This window comes from Stigmatopora argus, chromosome 3 (genome assembly GCF_051989625.1).
Source record: "Stigmatopora argus isolate UIUO_Sarg chromosome 3, RoL_Sarg_1.0, whole genome shotgun sequence".
NCBI classification, from domain to species: domain Eukaryota; kingdom Metazoa; phylum Chordata; class Actinopteri; order Syngnathiformes; family Syngnathidae; genus Stigmatopora; species Stigmatopora argus.
Window position 1 is genome coordinate 5,067,109 of NC_135389.1, and position 20,345 is coordinate 5,087,453.

The following is a 20,345-nucleotide window of genomic DNA, read 5'->3' on the forward strand; positions in this document are numbered from 1 at the left end:
TTTGAATTTAGTGCATAAAAAAGGTGCACCGACTGTTTGGGCACCCCATCCACATTGGGGAAAATTTTAGACTTTTAAGTGCACCGTATGTGAGTAAATATGTGCAGCGTTGCATTTGTACAGTTTATTATCACTTAACAAGGGGAATTGGATTGGATTGGATAACTTTATTCATCCCGTAATCGGGAAATTTCGTTGTTACAGTAGCAAGAGGGTGAGGATGCAGAAATAGGAAAGGCATTTTATTGCATATATATATTTGCACATATATTTATTTTATTGCAATCATTAATAGGCGAGCAATTCGCCGAATTTGACAGGTGTGAACTTTAGAACCATGCAGACAGTTGAACATAATAAGGTCACGAACCAACATGACATTTATTCATAACACAAAGGTATAAAACATTTTTTTATCCTGAAACATATAACAATGGAGACAGGACAGCCTTTTTCAGAGTTTAGTTTCCAGATGTGGCAGCTGCAGCTAACATTTCCACTTTCTGTGGGAGTGTGACTGTTGCAAAATAGACTCTGTCCTTCTTCAGTTTCTGTCTTACTGTTTGTTTCACATCGAGCTCCATGTAGTCCTGCTTCTGCCTGTCATACTGAGGCCAAGTCACCAGTCCTGGTCCACTGGGTAACCTATGGAAAAACATAAGAAGCCCCATTATTACAATCGTCAATGTATTTTTGGGTTTATATCTTTAACATATTTTTCTTCTTTTAAATTCTCTATGTGATTTACTGTATTTAGTAGAGGCACACACTACTTAATTACTATAATAATCAGACTGCTTGTAGCATTTTTTTTCAAAGTTTGGGAAGTGGTTTGACTTTTACACCAGAGCATTTTTATGTGAAAATATTGAATATGAATTATCTTCATATATATATGTATGTATGTATATGTATATATATGTATATTGTGTATATATATATATATATATATATATATATATATATATATATATATATATATATATATATATATATATATATATATATATACGGTTGGTCTTAGCTCATTTTACCTACCCTGTACGGACAAAATTGGCCCAATATTTCATAATTGTTAAACAATGTTGTTCATCCTCTTTGGTAATGTTTCCTGAAAGGTAAGGTAATCAGACAATCATGAAACTTATAGTGCCTGTATGCCATAAAAAAAATGAACATCTCAAATGCAAAAAAAATACAAACTAAAATTTACCCATTAATCAAATATCAAACCCCCTTAGCACACAATACAATTTAAGTGTAAAAAATATAGTTGTGAATCATTTATGTTAATGACCCTAATAAAAAGAACAGTTTCATTCATTGTCCGGTGTGTGAATGGTGTGCGTTGGCCTCAAAGTTCTCAAATCGAGGGTTTCATCCTGTTTGGAATTTGCATGTTTTTGCATGTGTTTTCTCCAGATGTTCCGGTTTACTCCCCATCCCAAAAACATGCAGGGTAGGCTGGTTGAACTCTGTAAATTGCCCCTCGGTATGACATGCCAGGACTCTTACCTGATAATCTTCATTACATAGCCTAGAAAGTATATTACAAATTTTGGGTAGTATGCAATACATAACATACAGTACCTATAATTTTTACATTTCCACACCAGAAACATCCACCAAACACAAAGCTGACGTCGTCTCCATGGTCTGCTTTCACAAAATTGGGCCTGGATTCCTTGTGCATTTCGGCACGATATGCAAACTCATACATATAAACAGGATTGCCCGCATCTAAACACAAAAGACAGTTTAAACACAATTGATCTGATCGGTCAATGGACAAAGTCAGTCAAAGGTCACACGAAAATAATTTTCGCATTGCTAGTTGATGACTACTTTCCCAGACACGGCTATCCCTTTGTGTGCCAATACCTTAAAATTCAGATATTACATCACAAAGTCAAAACCCCCATTTAAAAAAATAAATAAAATTACTAACCCCTATGAATCAAAACTACATCACCATGAAAATGGTTCCTCTAGACCCCTTTTTATTACTCTAAACAATTCTCTTATATCTCAATAATACATAATATAATATATCGCAATAAATTGTTTGTTTATATTGTCATTATACAAGTATAATGGGATTTAAAGCTTCACCACAAAGTGGACAAATAACAACAACAGACAAATAAATAATCAATAAACAATAACAATAACTAATCAATACATAAGTAATAAATAATAAATCAATAAGTTTTCAACAAGATAAATACGTAGGCAAGTGCACAAATAACAACCCACAAAAATGAGAGAAAATTATGTGATTTATTATTGTGAAAATGTGCCCTGCACCGCTGAAATAGTTCTCTCCGGGACTGTTATTATGGGAGACGTAATACCCATGTCTGTCCGCCAAATGGTGGCAAGAGCCCGTTCTTCCAGGGCTGAAAGCCGTCCACTTTGTACTACATTTTAGGCTTTTACGTGTGCCCTATGTGTGTGTGAAAATATGTGCCACGTTGCATTTGTATGGTTTTTAATCGCTTAATAAGTGGAATTGTAATCATTAATAAGGGGAGCTTTTAGCCGAGGTGGACAGGTATGTAAGAGAGAATCTTGAAACCTGAGACAGCCAATTGAATTGAATGCTTTTATTGTCACTATATGAAATAGAATGAGAGTGATGAAATGAGAGCCCAGTAGAGGGTAGCGATGTTCTAAAGTGAGAATCAATGCATCCAGGACAATATTTTCAAAATAAAATAACGTATAAGGAAATGCACTTACTTTTGGGGGGATTTCGTAACTCTTTTTCGTATCTGGGGTCACTGATTTGCATAAAAAAAATTTATAACCTGAAATTTTCGTACCTAGAGGCATTCGTAAGTAAAGGTATGACTGTATTTAGATATACATTACAGTCTTTTCATATGCCTAGAACTGTAACATATAAGAAACACACTTCTTGGTAATTGTACTTGTGTATTTGTATTTTTGTGTGGGCGTGAAAACATTGTATTGTAGAAATAATATGAGTTATCCTACTTTCGATTATCGCGGCCATGTCTGGAATACATTATCCGCGAAATTCGAGGGATTACTGTATAGCACCTTTCCACTTTCACAGGACTCAAAGCGCTTTGAAATTATGTTCACTGACACAACATCAGGAGCAATGTAGGGTTCATTATCTTGCACAAGACCTTCAACTATCGTATGGTTGTATATGTATTATATGTATTCGCGGACTCGGTCTTGACGTTTTTGTCAACCCTTTTTATAACCACGTTTATTGGTGTGCTCCCTTTGTTAAATTAACAAATATTGTCTGTTCAGCCCCCTCTGTTCAGACATAGGATTTATCATCATCATCGAATCATGAAAAAAAGCCTATTGTCATCATACACAGGTGCGTATGACGAAATTGTGCATTTTAATTCCTTTTGCCTGAGTTGTGTTTAGTTCCATTTTCAATGGCTTGCCATTCTTAACACTAACACTGAGCCACGCCGCCTTTAAATGCTAAATAAGGTCATAGAGCTTACGAAACCAAATTTCTGTTCCAATTATACTTGCGGTAAAGGTATTCAAATCAAGGAACAAAGGTGCACAAATTTAAATGCTCCTTGCTTCTTCGTATATAATAATTACTGTACACTTTTTCTCCCTCTGATAAACATTTTTTCACTTATCAAATATTACTTAGTTTTTATGATACTATATAATATGTTTAACTGAAATCTAGACAACCAATGATTTGTGGGAGAAAAAAAACTGAAAAATGTCAACCTTTACATACCAGTGTACAACAATAATTTAAAAAAAATCTGACCTCTGTGGTAGTCTGCCACTTTGACAACAGGTAGTGTCATGAGGAGGTCTCCCATAAGTTCAGTAAATCCATCTCTCATGTCATCAGGAGTTTGGGCAGTTTTTAGGTATTCATCCACAATGAGACTGTTGGCAAACGAGGCCTACACCAGAAATAACGGTTGACTTATCAGATATTAAATTAATTTCTTATCTCTGATACACTCAGTGAACTGAAGACACCACATCCGATTCATTCCGATTGATTGAATTTCCTCACCTTCTTTAAGTGTGTAAACTCAATCTTTTATTTGTTAAAGCTGAAAGTATCAATGTATGAATCGTTGTTTTTACATGATGTGCCTAAACGCACCGCGCGGCTGATTGGTCGTGAGGTAAGACGCCTTTCCACGTCATTTACAAATGTCATTTTCTGAAGAATTTCCGCAAGCGAGTTTCCAGGTGCTCCCCGGAAAACTTTTTTTTTCTGTCGTGACTTTTCCACTTTCCCCCTTTATTGCGATCTCCCGACGTGTGGATTATCCACTGTGCTTCTCCTTACACAAATAGATGACCAAAACACGTGCAATAACAACCTCGCCCAAGCAGGTGGGCCCGGCGAAGCTAGGCCCTTCTGCTTGTGTCAGATAAAATTAAGCAAAAACTGCATATTTGGTTGATTTCTAATGTACAGTTGTGGTCAAAAGTTTACATACACTTGTGAAGAACAATGTCATGGCTCTCTTGAGTTTCCAGTTATTTCTACAACTCTGATTTTTCTCTGATAGAGTGATTGGAACAGATACTTCTTTGTTACAAAAACATTCATGAAGTTTGCTTCTTTTATGACTTTATTATGGTTTAACAGAAAAAGTGATCAAATCTGCTGGGTCAAAAATATACATACAACAACACAAATGAGCAATTTTGGTGACTTAGAAAGTTGTGTCAGTGAAATGAGCTTCATACCATGGCCTCTCAACTTCTTGTTAGTGATTATGAGTGACTACAGCTGGTGACTTCTCTGAGGCCATTTCAATAGGGCTCATTGGATGCAAACGCCCACAAACGCTACAATGGGAAAGTCAAAAGAGCTCAGCATGGATCTGAAAAAGCGAATCCTTGACTTGAACAAGTCAGGAAAGTCCCTTGGAGCCATTTCAAAGCAGCTGCAGGTCCCAAGAGCATCAGTGCAAACAATTGTTTGTAAGTATAAAGTGCATGGCACTGTTTTGTCACTGCCACGATCAGGAAGAAAACACAAGCTATCACCTGCTGCTGAGAGAAAATTGGTCAGGAGGGTGAAGATTCAACCGATTCTGCCAAGAATTAGAAGCTGCTGGAACACAGGGGTCAGTGTCCACAGTCAAGCGTGTTTTGCATCTCCATGGACTGAGAGGCTGCCGTGCAAGAAGGAAGCCCTTGCTCCAAAAGCGGCACCTTAAGGCTCGACTGAAGTTTGCTGCTGATCACATGGACAAAGATAAGACCTTCTGGAGGAAAGTTCTGTGGTCAGACGAAACAAAAATCGAGCTGTTTGGCCACAATGCCCAGCAATATGTTTGGAGGAGAAAAGGTGAGGCCTTTAACCTCAAGTACACCATGCCTACCGTCAAGCACGGTGGTGGTAGTATTATGCTGTGGGGCTGTTTTGCTGCCAATGGAACTGGTGCTTTACAGAGAGTAAATGGGATAATGAAGAAGGAGGATTACCTTCAAATTCATCAAGATAACCTAAAGTCATCAGCCCGAAGATTGGGTCTTGGGCGCAGTTGGGTGTTCCAACAGGACAATGACCCCAAACACACATCAAAAGTGGTCATGGAATGGCTAAATCAGGCTAGAATTAAGGTTTTCGAATGGCCTTCCCAAAGTCCTGACTTAAACCCCATTGAGAACTTGTGGACAATACTGAAGAAACAAGTCCATGTCAGAAAGCCATCAAATTTAACTGAACTGCACCAATTCTCTCAAGGAGTGGTCAAAGATTCAACCAGAAGCTTGCCAGAAGCTTGTGGATAGCTCCCAAAAGCGCCAAATTAAAGTGAAAATGGCCAGGGGACATGTTACCAAATATTAGCGCTGCTGTATGTATATTTTTGACCCAGCAAGTTTGATCACTTTTTTCTGTTCACCCATAATAAAGTCATAAAATAACTGAACTTCATGAATGTTTTTTGTGAAAAAAGAAGTATCTGTTCCAATCACTCTATCAGAGAAAAATCAGAGTTGTAGAAATAACTGGAAACTCAAGAGAGCCATGACATTATGTTCTTCACAAGTGTATGTAAACTTTTGACCACAACTGTATATACAGTGTGTCAAAACCAAAAGAAAACATTTGTGCTGCTTAGCTCAGTCGAGCCTTATAATATGGCTCGGGTCAGTTTTTCACTGATAATAACATTTGTTAAGGCCAGCAATGAATGGAGGTGTGTGTATATGTATTTAAAAGACATTTTTTAGATCTCATGGCATCTTTTGAGATCAAATTCGTTTTTTTCCATCATGCTGTACAGTAGTCAAATGTACAATATTCATTACATATTTCACGGAACTCACCCCTTCAGGATTAAACATTTTCACCATGGCCAGCACAGACTCTGTTGTCATCCCCTTCTCCCAGCCAGGAGGCGCGAAACTCTGCAAATCATATTTAACATTAAGTGTGAATTAAAATAATTTGCTCGGCATTAGTAATAAAAAAATATGTCAACATTATACAGGACACCTGATATTAGGAATTTGATAAAATATTAAAATGTATCACCTGAGGCAGAATCCACCCAAATTCATGATTTGTTATTCCCATCATGACTGGAATCGACATCACTTGTTTTCCCTTTAAAAGTTCTTCTGCAGTATCAGTTAGAAAGACACCATCTACGACTGCTCCCAAGTAGATTTTCATCTAGACAAAAATCCAGTTCAATTACAAATTTTCTTCTTAATTCTGAATGCAGTCCACTTACCTTCTTTGTTGCACCAACTAATTCCTCTTTGCTTTTTCCTCTTAAACACTTAACCAGGTCCTGTGATCTTGTGTTATCACATCCCATCAAGTTGGCTACAATCTGATTGTGAGGAAATTGTGAATATTTGGAAAAAAAATAACATAACTCACTTCACAGTTAAAAAAAAACCCAAGATGCTCTTATGTAACATTCTAGTTGAGATAAATCTATGTTGGTCCGTTTTTGTTTCATTTCAAATAATCTATTGTAGCCGTGTAATAGTGTAGTGGTTCACTCGCCTGACTTCAGTGCAAGCAGGTGCGGGCTCGATTCCCGCTGGTGGCGGTATGATTGTGAGTGCGAATGGTCGTTTGTCTCTCTGTTTGCTCCACGGCTTACTGGCAACCGGTCTAGGGTATAGTCTGCCTTTCGCCCGAAATCAGCTGGGATGGGCTCTGGCAACTCCCGCAACCCTTACGAGTGTCAGGCCCAGGGCCAGACAAGTGCATGGATCCGCCAATCACAGCTCCAGCACCAGATGAGCCAAGAAACACCAAGTGTAGCTCATCAATCATCACAGACCTTATTACACCACCCAGCGCTTCACCACGTCACTTGATCATCTTAATCAGTTCACTGTGAAGTACATACTCGCGCTACCTCCTTGTTCGTCTTGCCTCATCTCCGACTTCTTATTTTTGCTCTAGGACCACACCTATGCCCATGCACGTTGTACCTTCGGTTTGGATCCCCCTACAGACCTCACGGCTATTGACCTCCACGCCACGTTCGCCGACCTGCCTGAGCTACGCCTCTTTCACCTTTGCCACGGACCTCATGGCTCTTGACCCCTTCACTGACTTGCCCACGCTGCTTCCCTTGTACCTTCGCTCCAGCCCTGGTACATTCACAATAAATTAAAACCACCACGATCAAGATTGTTTGCGTGCCTGCTTCTGGGCTCTCCGCCCACGATGGTAACAGCACAATCCAGCCAAGTATGGACCCCGCAGGCTCAGACCGAACTCCCACACATCAACCAGCACCACTCATGGACCAGCACAGCCAGGCGATTCAATTCCTCCTGACAGAAGTATCCCAGATCTCTCAGATGCTACTTTCAATGCAGGCACAAGTCACGCCGTTGCCTCATGCACAACGGAAACAATTTCCCCTGCTTACGCCCCTGCTTATTTCTGAAGAGTAATGTGTAATATACTATTACTTATTTTGAGTGACCAACACTTATTGTCCACACTAAAGCTGAATATACATCATATGAATCATGTGATGCAATTGTGATTTTTTTTGGCTTGATCAAATATTTTATGTGAATGAGAGTTGACTTTTCTGCTCTGTGCCTATAAAACACAATAGAATCAAATAAGTGTCAATTGACAAAATAAAGTGAATCTACCAATTTACGGGCAAGTGGAGTGATTTAGGAAGCCGGTCATAATAACAATGTAATTTTGATCTTGAGAATATTTATATCACCTTACTTATTGACCCGATCAAATTTTAATTCTAACTGATTCAAGATGGTTACCTTGACAAGATCTGATGAATTGCTGCGTGTATATGTTCCAATGGTTGCAACTCCACTTTGAAAAATTGCCCTATGAAATAATCCTTTAGCTTTTGGGGACAGAGTCTGGAAAAAAAGACAATAAATTGGAATAATACAGATACTGTATAGTATGTACATATGCGTAGATATTTTATTCTCTACCAGTATTGATGCGCTGATGCCTCCTGCTGACTCTCCAGCGACGGTGACAGCTTGTGGATTACCACCAAAAGCCTCAATATTTTCCTGCACCCACTTTAGAGCTGCCAATTGATCCAAGAAACCCCAATTCCCACGAAGATGTTCATCCCCAATGCTGTCAGAATGCAGTGCTTTGTATTTATGCCAGTAAATAAACCACAACACCAAAACTACAAAAAATGGAAACATTCACAATGTTCTTTATAATGAATATTTAGGCCTGGTGCCTTGAGCGGTTAGCGCGTCGGCCTCACAGCCCTGGGATCCTGGGTTCAAATCCAGGACGGGCCACCTGTATGGAGTTTGCATGTTCTCCCTGGGCCTGCGTGGGTTTTCTCCAGGTACTCCGGTTTCCTCCCACATTCCAAAAGCATGCATGTTAGGCTGATTGGACACTCTAAATTGCCCCTAGGTGTGAGTGTGTGCGTGAATGGTTGTTTGTCTGCTTGTGCTGGCCACCGATTCAGGGTGTCCCCCACCTCTGGCCTGGAGTCAGCTGGGATAGGCTCCAGCACCCCCCATGACCAAAATGAGGATAAAGCGGTTCATCTCATTTCCTGAACCGCTTTTTCCTCACTAGAGTCACGGGGGGTGATGGAGCCTATCCCAGCTGACTTCGGGCATGAGGTTGGGGACCCACTGAATTGGTGGCCAGCCAATCGCAGGGCACAAGCAGACAAACAGCCATTCACGCTCACACTCACAATATAGTGTCCAATAGGACTACCATGAATATCTTTGGAATGTGGGCGGAAATATTCGGAGAAAACCCACGCAGGCCCGGGGGGAAATGCAAACTCCACACAAGTGGACCGACCTGGATTTGAACCAAAATCAAGGGTTTTTGTCGTTTCGTAGAAGTCATTTTAAAAAGCAGATAAATGTCTGCCTGCGTAGTGCAAAAACTGTAATCATTTGTGGTCTGAAAGTTTTGCATGTGTTAAAAAACTGGATCAAAGGTCAAAAATGTGACCTCAGGGTCAATTTGAATCAATGTTTTGAAGAACCAAAGGCGAAATTCAAAAATCGGGCCCTTTCATGGCACAGTTCACCATTGAAGCTAACCATAGTCGAAAACCGCATTAAAATTGGACGTAAAGTGTGGAAATGGCGTCCAATCCGTATGGAATGGCTGTTTTTGGAAGTGTCCAAAATTGAGGGTTTTTATCGATTTTTAGCAAGACAACACGAATGACCTGGAAAATGATGCAAGTGCAATGTTGTCCTCGTCATGGTGTTTTTACAAAACTGAGTAGTTGTTAGGGTTATTAATCTGACATTATTATATATTTGCTTGCAATGAAGAGCACTTTGCTTTACTTAGGGTTATTAACCTTACATTATTATATATTTGCTTGAATTGAAGAACGCTTTGCTTTACTAAGGGTTATTAACATTAAAAAAGTAATTGTAATACATCTGCTTGCAACCGTGTAATGCTCGCTCCTGAGTGAACCTAAACAAAGTGAAGGTCACTCCCCTCTGCAGCTGGACCTCTCAAAACTATTGTTCACACCGAAACATCAAGCTCCCTAGGGAAGATACGGAAGACTTTCAATTGTTATGAGAAACATCGACTTCTTTATGTCTTGCTCACACGAGCGCCCTCGGGAAGATCTGGCAGACCTTCAATTGTTTTGAGAACTGAGATGCATGTTGTAAATCTGTAATAAATAAGCAAGAGAGGTGTCGATTCGGTAGAATGATCTTGCACGAAGGCGTGTGAGGATGGATTCTCTCTTGCAAGACACCAGTTATGAGTCAGATGTCTGTTTTATTTATGTGTGCATTTGGGAATGCCTATTGGTGAACCAGTTTTGCTGCCGTTTTGCTTTCCAAGCCATTGTTGATTTATAGATCGCTGTTGATTTATTAAAGGATGTCGTTTGAAGCCAACTGCGTCGATTCAACTCCCGTTTCCCGCGGATGGGTCCTAATATATTCCCGATCGCGCCGCGACGACGCGGCGAGATCGTAACAAAAAATGCAACACCCTGGTACAAATATTGATTTTCTGAAAAATTTCGAATTTTCCAAATTCGAAAATCGACCCCGGTGCATCCCTAGAGGTGTAAATTTGCCAACTTTTGGTGAAAACCGCATTCAAATCGGACTTACGGTCTTGTCTCCAATTTACTCAGGCCTCACAGACACGCATATACACATGCACACAAACATTCTCAGAAATAGTAATATGCATAGATATAATAAATATAGTTTAGTGTAAGTGTATTAATGAATCTGGCATATTTTCCCAGTGACATATTGATTATTATAAAATTACTTTCTTTGGAACAAGCTTGTTGAGCAATACAGTGTCTCACCCCAGAAAACCCAGAATGCCGAGACGATATTGAACGATGACCACAACTATATTTTCGTAAGCAGTCAAGGAAGCCCCATCATACTGAGAGGCAGCCCCCATTACCAGACCTCCTCCGTGGAGCCACACGATTACCTGAAAATCACACAAAAAATGGTGAAATATTTTTTTCACAAGGCAAGACTGGCTGCAATTGAACATTGAATTTTTCCTTAGTCACACCAATAAAAGTGATCAAATTAAGGCAAGACTAAATAAATTTTAAAAATTAACCAGTCCTCTGTGTAAAGTCATGTTTTTGGTGTTTTTTCAGAGGGTTGGAATGAATTAATTTGTTTTTAGTCCATTTCAATGGAACGTTCGTTTGAGTTACGAGTAAATCGACATACGAGCTCAGTCCCGGAACGCATTGAGCTCGTATCTCAAGGTACCACTGTATTATTATTATTGTTCGGGTGGACCAGTGGGCAAGTTATTGAGATGCCAGATCTGAGATTGAACGTTCAATCCCAGGTTCGAACATTCTTATGTGGAGTTTGCATGTTTTTCTTGGGCTTGTGTGGGTTTGAAAACTCTAAATTACCCTAGGTATGAGTGTGAGGGTGAAAAGTATTTTGTGTCCTTGTTCCCTGCGACTACCTGGGCACCGATTAAAGATGTCCCACGCCTGGTGCCCAGAGTTGGCTGGGATAGGCTCCAGCAACCCCTGTCACCCTTGTGAGGATAAGCGGTATGGAAAATGAATGAATGTGTCAGGAGCACCCCGTTTTGTCCCTCCTGGCCTGCCGTAGAAGGAGAGCAGCTGGACTCAATCTGTTGATGACTTCCTGAGTTAGTATTTAAACACCAATTAGTTCTATTATCATTGTTGGATCGTTCCTGCAAGCTGCCGCACAATTCCTGAATGTCCCTGGAAGTCACTGCGTGGATTCAGGAGCCATGCAGCCACGCTACGTTTCTCCTCGATACCTCTCGTTCTCCTGTTTCCTGTTTGGTATCGCTTTCATTTTCACAAGTCCTCGTTGTGTTGTAAGATCCCTTCTGAGTTATTAAAGATGTTGCTTTGAAGCTAATACCTCGTCAGATCCTACTTCCCCGCGCCTGGGTCCGAATCCATTCCCGATCGTGCCACGACGACGCGGCGCGATCGTAACAGAACAATCCGACCATGATGGACTCAGCGGGAAGCCACCCACGCTCGCGCCGACGCTCTCGTCGACGCCAGCCACCCTTCTCCCGCCCCCTGACCACATGGATTCAGCGAGAAGCTCCCCAAAATCTTTTGGGGAGTTTATAATGGACACACCGTGGTGTGGGCACCTCAGAGACGTTCTGGCAGCGGAGGAATCCTGATTAGGAGGTAATTCTGAGCCTCCCTCCACCTTTAAACCCACCCTGTCCAGTTTCGGCCTGGCCGGTCCCACCCTGTCCAGTTTCGGCCTGCCCGGTCCCACCCTGTCCAGTTTCGGCCTGCCCGGTCCCACCCTGTCCAGTTTCAGCTTTCCCGGTCCCACCCTGTCCAGTTTCAGCCTGCCCGGTCCCACCCTGTCCAGTTTCGGCCTGCCCGGTCCCACCCTGTCCAGTTCCCGGGTGCCCGTTCCCACCCTGTCCAGTTCCCGGGTGCCCAGCTCTTGCCCGCCCAGCTCTTGCCCGCCCGGAAGTGGCGGCAACGCGCCGGGGCCCCTGGACGAGGGGGCCGGCGGCGAGAGCGACTCTCCGGCGCCCCTGGACGAGGGGGCCGGCGACGGCGGCGAGAGCGACTCTCTGGCGCCCCTGGACGAGGGGGCAGGCGGCCCCCTGAGCAGCCAGGGTAAGGTGCCCGCCGACCGTTCTAAAAGACTGGTGTCTGTTAAGGGCAGGGGGCATGGCCAGCACTTAAAGGACCAGCGGGGAGGCCCGCCGGACCGGCTACTCCCACTCCTCTCCAAGGGCCGATGTGGACGCCTGCCGGATAGGCCCCTCCTACGCCTCGTCTCAGGCCGGTGCGGACACCCGCCTGACCGCCCACCTTGACACCTCGTCACTGGCCGGCGCGGACGCCCGCCGGACCGACCACTTCCTCGCCTCGTCTCTGGCCGGCGCGGACTCCCGCCGGACCGGCCACTCCCACGCCTCGTCATCGGCCGGCGCGGACGCCCGCCGGACCGGCCAACCCCACGCCTCGTCACCGGCCGGCGCGGACGCCCGCCGGACCGGCCAACCCCACGCCTCGTCACCGGCCGGTGCAGACACCCGCCTGACCGCCCACCTCGACACCTCGTCACTGGCCGGCGCGGACGCCCGCCGGACCGGCCACTCCCACGCCTTGTCACCGGCCGGTGCGGACGCCCGCCGGACCGGCCCCTCCCTCGTCTCTTCACGGGCTGGCGCGGACGCCCCCCGGGCGATCTGAATGGTTGCCACCCGCCCTCCCTGCCTGCTTTTCGCTTTTCATGGACATTCGGCATTAGGACGTCTAGAATCCGTCCCTTAGAGGGGAGGTACTGTCAGGAGCACCCAGTTTTGTCCCTCCTGGCCTACCGTAGAAGGAGAGCAGCTGGACTCAATCTGTTGATGACTTCCTGAGTTAGTATTTAAACACCAATTAGTTCTATTATCATTGTCGGATCGTTCCTGCAAGCTCCTGCACGATTCCTGAATGTCCCTGGAAGTCACTGCGTGGATTCAGTAGCCATGCAGCCACGCTACGTTTCTCCTCGATACCTCTCGTTCTCCTGTTTCCTGTTTGGTATCGCTTTCGTTTTCACAAGTCCTCGTTGTGTTGTAAGATCCCTTCTGAGTTATTAAAGATGTTGCTTTGAAGCTAATACCTCGTCAGATCCTACTTCCCCGCGCCTGGGTCCGAATCCATTCCCGATCGTGCCATGATGACGCAACGCGATCGTAACAGAAAGAATCATTTAAATGAGTGGATAATACCAACGTTTTTTTGTTATGTTTGTTTTTTAACTGTGTATCAGATCCATATTGCCTTTTTCTATTACAGCTTAGATAATATCAAGTGGAAAAGGCTTCAATATACTGGAGAGTCATGTATTCTTTATGTGCAATACATCCAAGTATCTTCAATTTACCGGCAGTTTGTCACCTCTTTTAGCCTCGGATTGAGTGTATACATTAAGGTACAGACAGTCTTCTGAAAGTTCTGGTAGAGTATACTCTACTGACATAATTCTGGAAACATTCAGGGCGACATCGGGGTCCTGAATGCACCTGAAAAAAAGAAGAGTCAGATTAAAGATTCAATTTAGAGTACAAATCCCTGCTCTTTCGACATTCATTCTTACATTGGAGGTTGGTGTGTGCAATCTCGTTCCCCCTCCCAAGATTCTGAATCTATGGGAGCAGCAAGTCGTAGGTTTCCCATTGGAGGCTGGGCAAAAGGTATTCCAAGAAATTGGTTTACTTTTATCTCTGTCCCTTTAACAGGAACAATTTTTCCTCTGATCTTGCCATTTGTCAATGAGACCACAACATTAGTACTCTTCCCTGAGAATGGAAAAGGAAGTTAAGTTTGTTTTAGATTCACATATGACAGACAAAATTGATGTTGAATACACATATGTTACACATTTATGTCGGTTTGTCATGTTGTTCGTTGAGACCAATCGAAACGTATACTGCCTTTTTGCTGTACCACCAGGTTTTGTGGGGTTTAACTTTTTAAGTACTCTTGGGGTTATACTTTTATGATTTTTTAATGTGAACATACGTTTCTGTTCCGTGTGCAGGGTGGTTGGACGCAAAAGCAGGGAAGCAGTCAGAGATGGGTAGAGAAGGCGTACTAACAGAAACTTTAATAACTTGGGATGCTCTCAAAAATAACAAGGACATAACAACCATGGACATAAAGAACGGCATCATCGGCATACATTTGGCAGGTGACAATGGAAGGACAACAGCTTGGCAGATCATTTATTAAAAGACTAATGAGCAGTAGACCTAGCACTGACCCCCGCGGGACCCCAAGACTGTTATTCCGAAGTACATTTTGTATTTGGTTTCCTGACACAGGCGCGAATGGTTAGCGTGTCGGCGTCACAGCTCTGGGGTCCTGGGTTCAAATCCAGGTCACGTCCACCTGTGTGGCGTTTGCATGTTCTCCCCGGGCCTGTGTGGGTTTCCTCCGGGTACTCTGGTTTCCTCCCACATTCCAAAAAAATGCATGGAAGGCTGATTGGACACTATAAATTGCTCCTAGGTATGGGTATGAGTGTGTATGGTTGTCCGTCTCCTTGTGCACTGCGATTGGCTGACCACTTATTCAGAGTGTCCCCCCGCCTCTGGCCGGGATTCAGCTGGGATACGCTCCAGCACCCCCCGTGACGCTAATGAGGATAAAGCAGTTCAGAAAATGAGAGGATATTTTGAGAGCATGGTGTCATTTTTGCATTAATACCTGTATGCGCTTCATTTAACCGTGGGAGGTAATTATTTTTTGTTGCTTTTGCTTTCATTTTTCTTGTGAATGCAGACACTGTCTTGGATAACAGTCATGAAAATTGCAGCTGTCATTAGCATGATCATGGTAGCCCTAATGAAGCGGTTCAGAAAATGAGATGAGATGGGATAATCATCCCAATTGATATTGTTTAGCGCAGGGGTCGGGAACCTTTTTGATGGAAAGAGCCATAAACAATTCATATTTTTTTAAATGTTAATCCTTGAGAGCCATGCTCCGAATTTAAAAGTCAACATACATGAAAATGTGTGCCTTTTTTAGTCACTTCACCACTTTTAAAGTAGAAAAAGTCTCTGAATTCTTTTGACAACATTGTTACGTTGTTGCTAATCAATGAGTATCAATGAGAAAATCCATGGAAAAGAGTATACAGACGCTCCCCTACTTACGAACGCAATTGGTTCCGAGCGATTGTTCATAAGTTGAATTGGTTTGTAAGTTGATTCAGTGCTATATTTTGTATTATAATTTATGTTTAAGGCCGATATAAGTATATTGAAGGTTTATATAAGTGCATTTGTATGTTTAAGGCTTGTATAAGTAACACGCATTGGTTTGTACTGAAAAAAAATAATAATAAAATGGAGAGAATATGTACAGTACTGTAGAGAGAGAGAGAGATTTATGTATTAGAAACTGGCCAAAAGAAGCGACCTAATGACAATTGCACAGTTTTCTTCTTTTTTTCATCATAAATGATGCGGTAGCTGTATGGCATCATTCAATTGATTTGCAAACTTTGTGCAACGTTCAATATTTGGGTCCTGCTGCTCGATCTTTCTGTTTATAAATGGTACTGACGGTCGAACGATGTGCAATGCTCAACACTCTCACGCGCATCAAGCTTCGTTATTATTGCCACTCGTTTCAAATGAAATGGCTTGCCTCTTCCTTGCAACTCCCTCAATAGAAGCCTTTAGCTTTTTACCAACCATATTCAATATTGGATGCATGAGATATTTAATGATACAAATGAAAAAGGTTCTTTGCACACTGGAGATGCATTCACGCACTTCCGCATTGCAACGAAGAAGAAGGTAGATGCTGGGTGAGCTGAGCTCTCACAGCGCCAGGCGTTGGTATTAGCGGCGGAAAGAAGTACTACTCCGAAAAAGGCGAAATACAAAATTGGACTTGCGAACATTTTTGGACTTAAACGCAATTTGCAGACATGTTCGTATGTACCGTTGTTCGTAAGTTGAATGTTCGTAAGTAGGGGAGCGTCTGTAATGAAAAAAAAAAGATTTTAAGGCGCTGGGGTAGTGTCAATGCCATAATACTATCGTAACGCTCCTATTCCTGCGCTTTCTCACCAGCAGTTTCCATAGTTTACCTCACAGGTTAGTGGAGAGCCATATGCACCCATCAAAAGAGCCATATGTGGCTCCCGAGCCATAGGTTCCCTACCCCTGGTTTAGCGCCAATGTCAAATTTGGGACCTTTTTAGTACTCTCATCTGCTCTGATATGGTTTTCAAAGCACATCTAATTTTAGGAAGCTTTCTTGAGAACAGGATGAGGTTATGGTCTGATAGACCTGTGATCATATTGAACGTCTTTTGGATCCTCTCACACACTGTCGAGCGAGGAGCGGGAGTCGGCGCTGTCGAGCAAGGAGTGGGAGTCGGCCCATTCCAACATTCATCCATTTATTTTCTATGTCGCTTATCCTCACAAAGGATCGTGGCGGTGCTGGAGCCCAACTAACTACAATATTGTCTCTTATCTCATCTCATTTTCTGAACCGCTTTATCCTCATTAGGGTCGCGGGGCGGGGTGCTGGAGCCAATCCCAGCTGTCTCCGGGCCAGAGGCAGGTGGCACGCTGAATCGGTGGCCAGCCGAATCGCAAGGCACAAGGAAACGGACAACCATGCACACTTACACCCATATCTAGGGCCAATTTAGAGTGTCCAAACAGCCTACCATGCATGTTTTTTGGAACGTGCCAGCGGGGGAGGGAGACTTTTTGCACCAGTGAATCGTAATATAACGTAAACAAATTTAAATGAACTTGGATTACGATGCAGACACACTCAAAAATAAATATAATCTAACCTTACACTAAACTTAATTCTAATTTTGTTTTACATTTTTATACAATTCTCCCGGCCGGGTTGGCTCTGTTTGCCCTGCCTCCACACTGACTTTCAGTCAATATCGAGGGTTGTTTGAGTTTGTATTCCCTTCAAAATATTCCGAAAATGATGCACACAAATGTCCTCACAATAGGATAACGCACGGCCACTTGCCAACGAGAAGTAGTCTTGAATTAGCGATCGCTCCGCCAATGGGAGCTAACAGGCTAAGGGGGAAAAAAAAACACTGAAAAAATGCAACACTCCGCCCAGTGCTCGCAGAGACATTGCAAAGAGGGAGTTACGACCAGAGACATTACACAAGAGAGTTGCGGGAGAGAGCCAGTGCCCCTGATGTTCTTATGAGCAGCCAACGAGAAGTAATATATACTCCTCGTAGCGATAGCTCCGCCATTCGCGCTGAGTGACGGAAAAAAACACTGAAAAAAATGCAACGCCCCGCCCAGTTTTCGCAGATATCTGTTACACACGAAAGAGATGCGGCAAAAAAGACTACAATGATAAACAGCCTCTCATGTCTTGACCACCTGGCTTTCTTGTATCTCGAAATTTTTCTCGTATCTAGAGATAATTATTTGCTCGAAATTTTACTCGTATGTCGAAATGCTCATAGCCGTGGTGCTCGTATGTCGAGGTACCACTGTATATATATTTTTTTCATAAAATTTGACTGCTCAATGAAAAACAATTACCGTATTTTCTCACATATACGCCGTATTTCCCGCAAAATAAAAAGATGACTGAATCAAGGGTATGGCTTATATGCGCACAAATTACACTTGATATGCTAATACGCCAATACGCAAGACAATGCAGCCAATACGGTCCTTTATTTCAAAATATAGAGAAAAGATAAACACATAAAACGCAAAAAAAAAAATTTCGACGTCTATGACTAAAATTCTAGGAAAATAATAACCCTTGCAAAAAACATGAAAAAAACTCACTTGTGCCTGCCATTGCTCGCTCAGGGAGCCGCGATCTTACCTAAAGATGACAAACTAGACCGCTACGGACACACTTCCTGGTTGTACTGGTCATGTGACTTCCATTTTTTAATTTGTCTACGCGCAGGCAACATCCTTTCGGAATGTGCAATGCAGCAGACGTTCCTTTCGATTCATACAGTATCTCCGAAATACCACCTGCAATGATTTTGCTCAAGATTTTCCCTTCAAAGTAACACATTTGCACTCCCTATTAAAACCATGAATATGGAGGTGAAAATTGTGAATCACGGGGCGTCTTATACGAGAGAAATTGTAAAATTCAACCATTTTAAGGAAATTTTAAGGGTGTGGCTTGTACGTGGAGGCGGCTACTATGCGAGAAAATACGGTACATTTAAACTTTTGAAGCTATTTCTATTGACCCCGCACTAGATCAGCCATCAATATAAAGTTCTGTAGAATATAATAATGACCTTACCATGTGTCTCTTGTGCAGTCACTTTCAATGGATAAAGAAGACAAGCAATAAAAAGCAGTATTCTCATCCTGAATGTACTCAATACCAGACACTTAAAGAATGAACGTCCTCTGCCTTTGTCCTAGTTAGTATCTGCTATCCTTGTAAGTTGTCAATCTTTAACACCACACCAACTGCCCAAACTGAAGTCTTCATTGATTATTCCTCCAATGAACAAACAGTACTCTGACCGCACAGTCAAATATAACATAACATGTTTTTTCACTACTCCCTAAAAATGACAAGTTAAAATGAATGATGAACAGACATAGTAATACTCACGCAGCTCTGTATTTTTGTTGTTGTTTTTTTCATGATTGGAGATGTGATGTCAAAGTTGTTGGTGACATTATCCTCACGCGTGTGTACTCTGTGCTGTACATTTTCAACATTGGAAGTTGAATGCTCCAGAACTCATACAATTTGGAATTTTACCCTATATTTGGACACATATGTCACGGAATTAGCAAACAAGAAAATGTAACATGATAAAATGTCTTACAAATTTGGAATTCCACAGAGAAGCATATTGTTAACAGAACTGCCATGTTTAAAAGATATAGCTACAAAGTCATGAAAATTTCTCTCATTTCCGATTGCAGGGCTGCGTAACCATAGTCGTTAAAGCATAGCTACAGCAGTTAATACTAGTTTCACCCTCCCTCTTTTCTTGCAGGCAACATACCTGTCAACCTCTGCCGATAACTGCCCTTATAAATGATTATTGATTCCCCTTACAAACCCCCAAAAAACCTTACAAACACCGTACGAGTCGTACGGTGTTTGTAAGTTTTTTTGGGGTTTTGTAAGCGGAATCAATAATCATTTAAAAGGGCAGTTATCGGCAGAGGTTGACAGGTATGAATATAAATTTTCCCAAAAAAATGTGTTTGGTAGCCAGGCACATTAAGAATCAACAATTCTGCACAAGTGCCCAAAAAGGACCAATTTATATATGTCTTTACAACATGACATTCTGGGCAGTTTTGACGCAAGCACAAACCTGCTAAAATGGCGTTTCAAGGTTGTCACACAAGGTTCCTGACTGTCCCGTTTTGATGGGGTTTGGGATGGAGGTGTATTTGTGCGTGTTTTCCTTGTGTGTGCTGTCTGGGTAATGTGTGCGTCTCGCCTCTTATGTCCCTCCGGGTTTCCCTTACTCTCGTAACCAGCTGCTCGTATTTTGTAATGAGCCCTTGTCCGTGTATTTAAATGCGAGTGTTTGGTGACGTCTTTTGTGACTGGCCAGACGCGAGTAGCCTTGATAGATGTGTTCAAAGTGTTTTCCGTGTCAGCACATCTCAATTGTTGTTTAGGCTGATCGAAGGTCTTGCGGTCGATCGTTAAAATATCAGCTTTGATACCTGCGTTGTGTACCTCATGCTACTATTGTCAAAGCTGGGTTGCCTCGACAATAATCTTCATACAGAGGAAGCAGCAAAACACGTGGTAGTTTTGACTCCCGGCCGAATGGAGGTTATCTGGAAAGGGAGGCCCCATCTCGAC

At 42.5% G+C, this 20,345-nt stretch overlaps 1 protein-coding gene across 1 annotated transcript; it reads right to left on the reverse strand.

Moving 5' to 3' along the window:
- Positions 1–152: 152 nt before the first annotated feature.
- On the reverse strand, positions 153–18,942 carry ces3 (carboxylesterase 3). Its single transcript, XM_077597528.1, has 13 exons — positions 18,801–18,942; positions 14,101–14,302; positions 13,888–14,026; positions 10,815–10,948; positions 8,452–8,605; positions 8,269–8,373; positions 6,738–6,839; positions 6,536–6,676; positions 6,328–6,408; positions 3,788–3,929; positions 1,591–1,740; positions 1,039–1,111; positions 153–645 (listed from the first exon to the last, which is right to left on the reverse strand). Exons 1-13 carry the CDS (start codon positions 18,865–18,867, stop codon positions 462–464), a joined length of 1,674 nt encoding a protein of 557 aa, XP_077453654.1. The 5' UTR covers positions 18,868–18,942; the 3' UTR covers positions 153–461.
- Between the last annotated feature and the right edge of the window lie 1,403 nt (positions 18,943–20,345).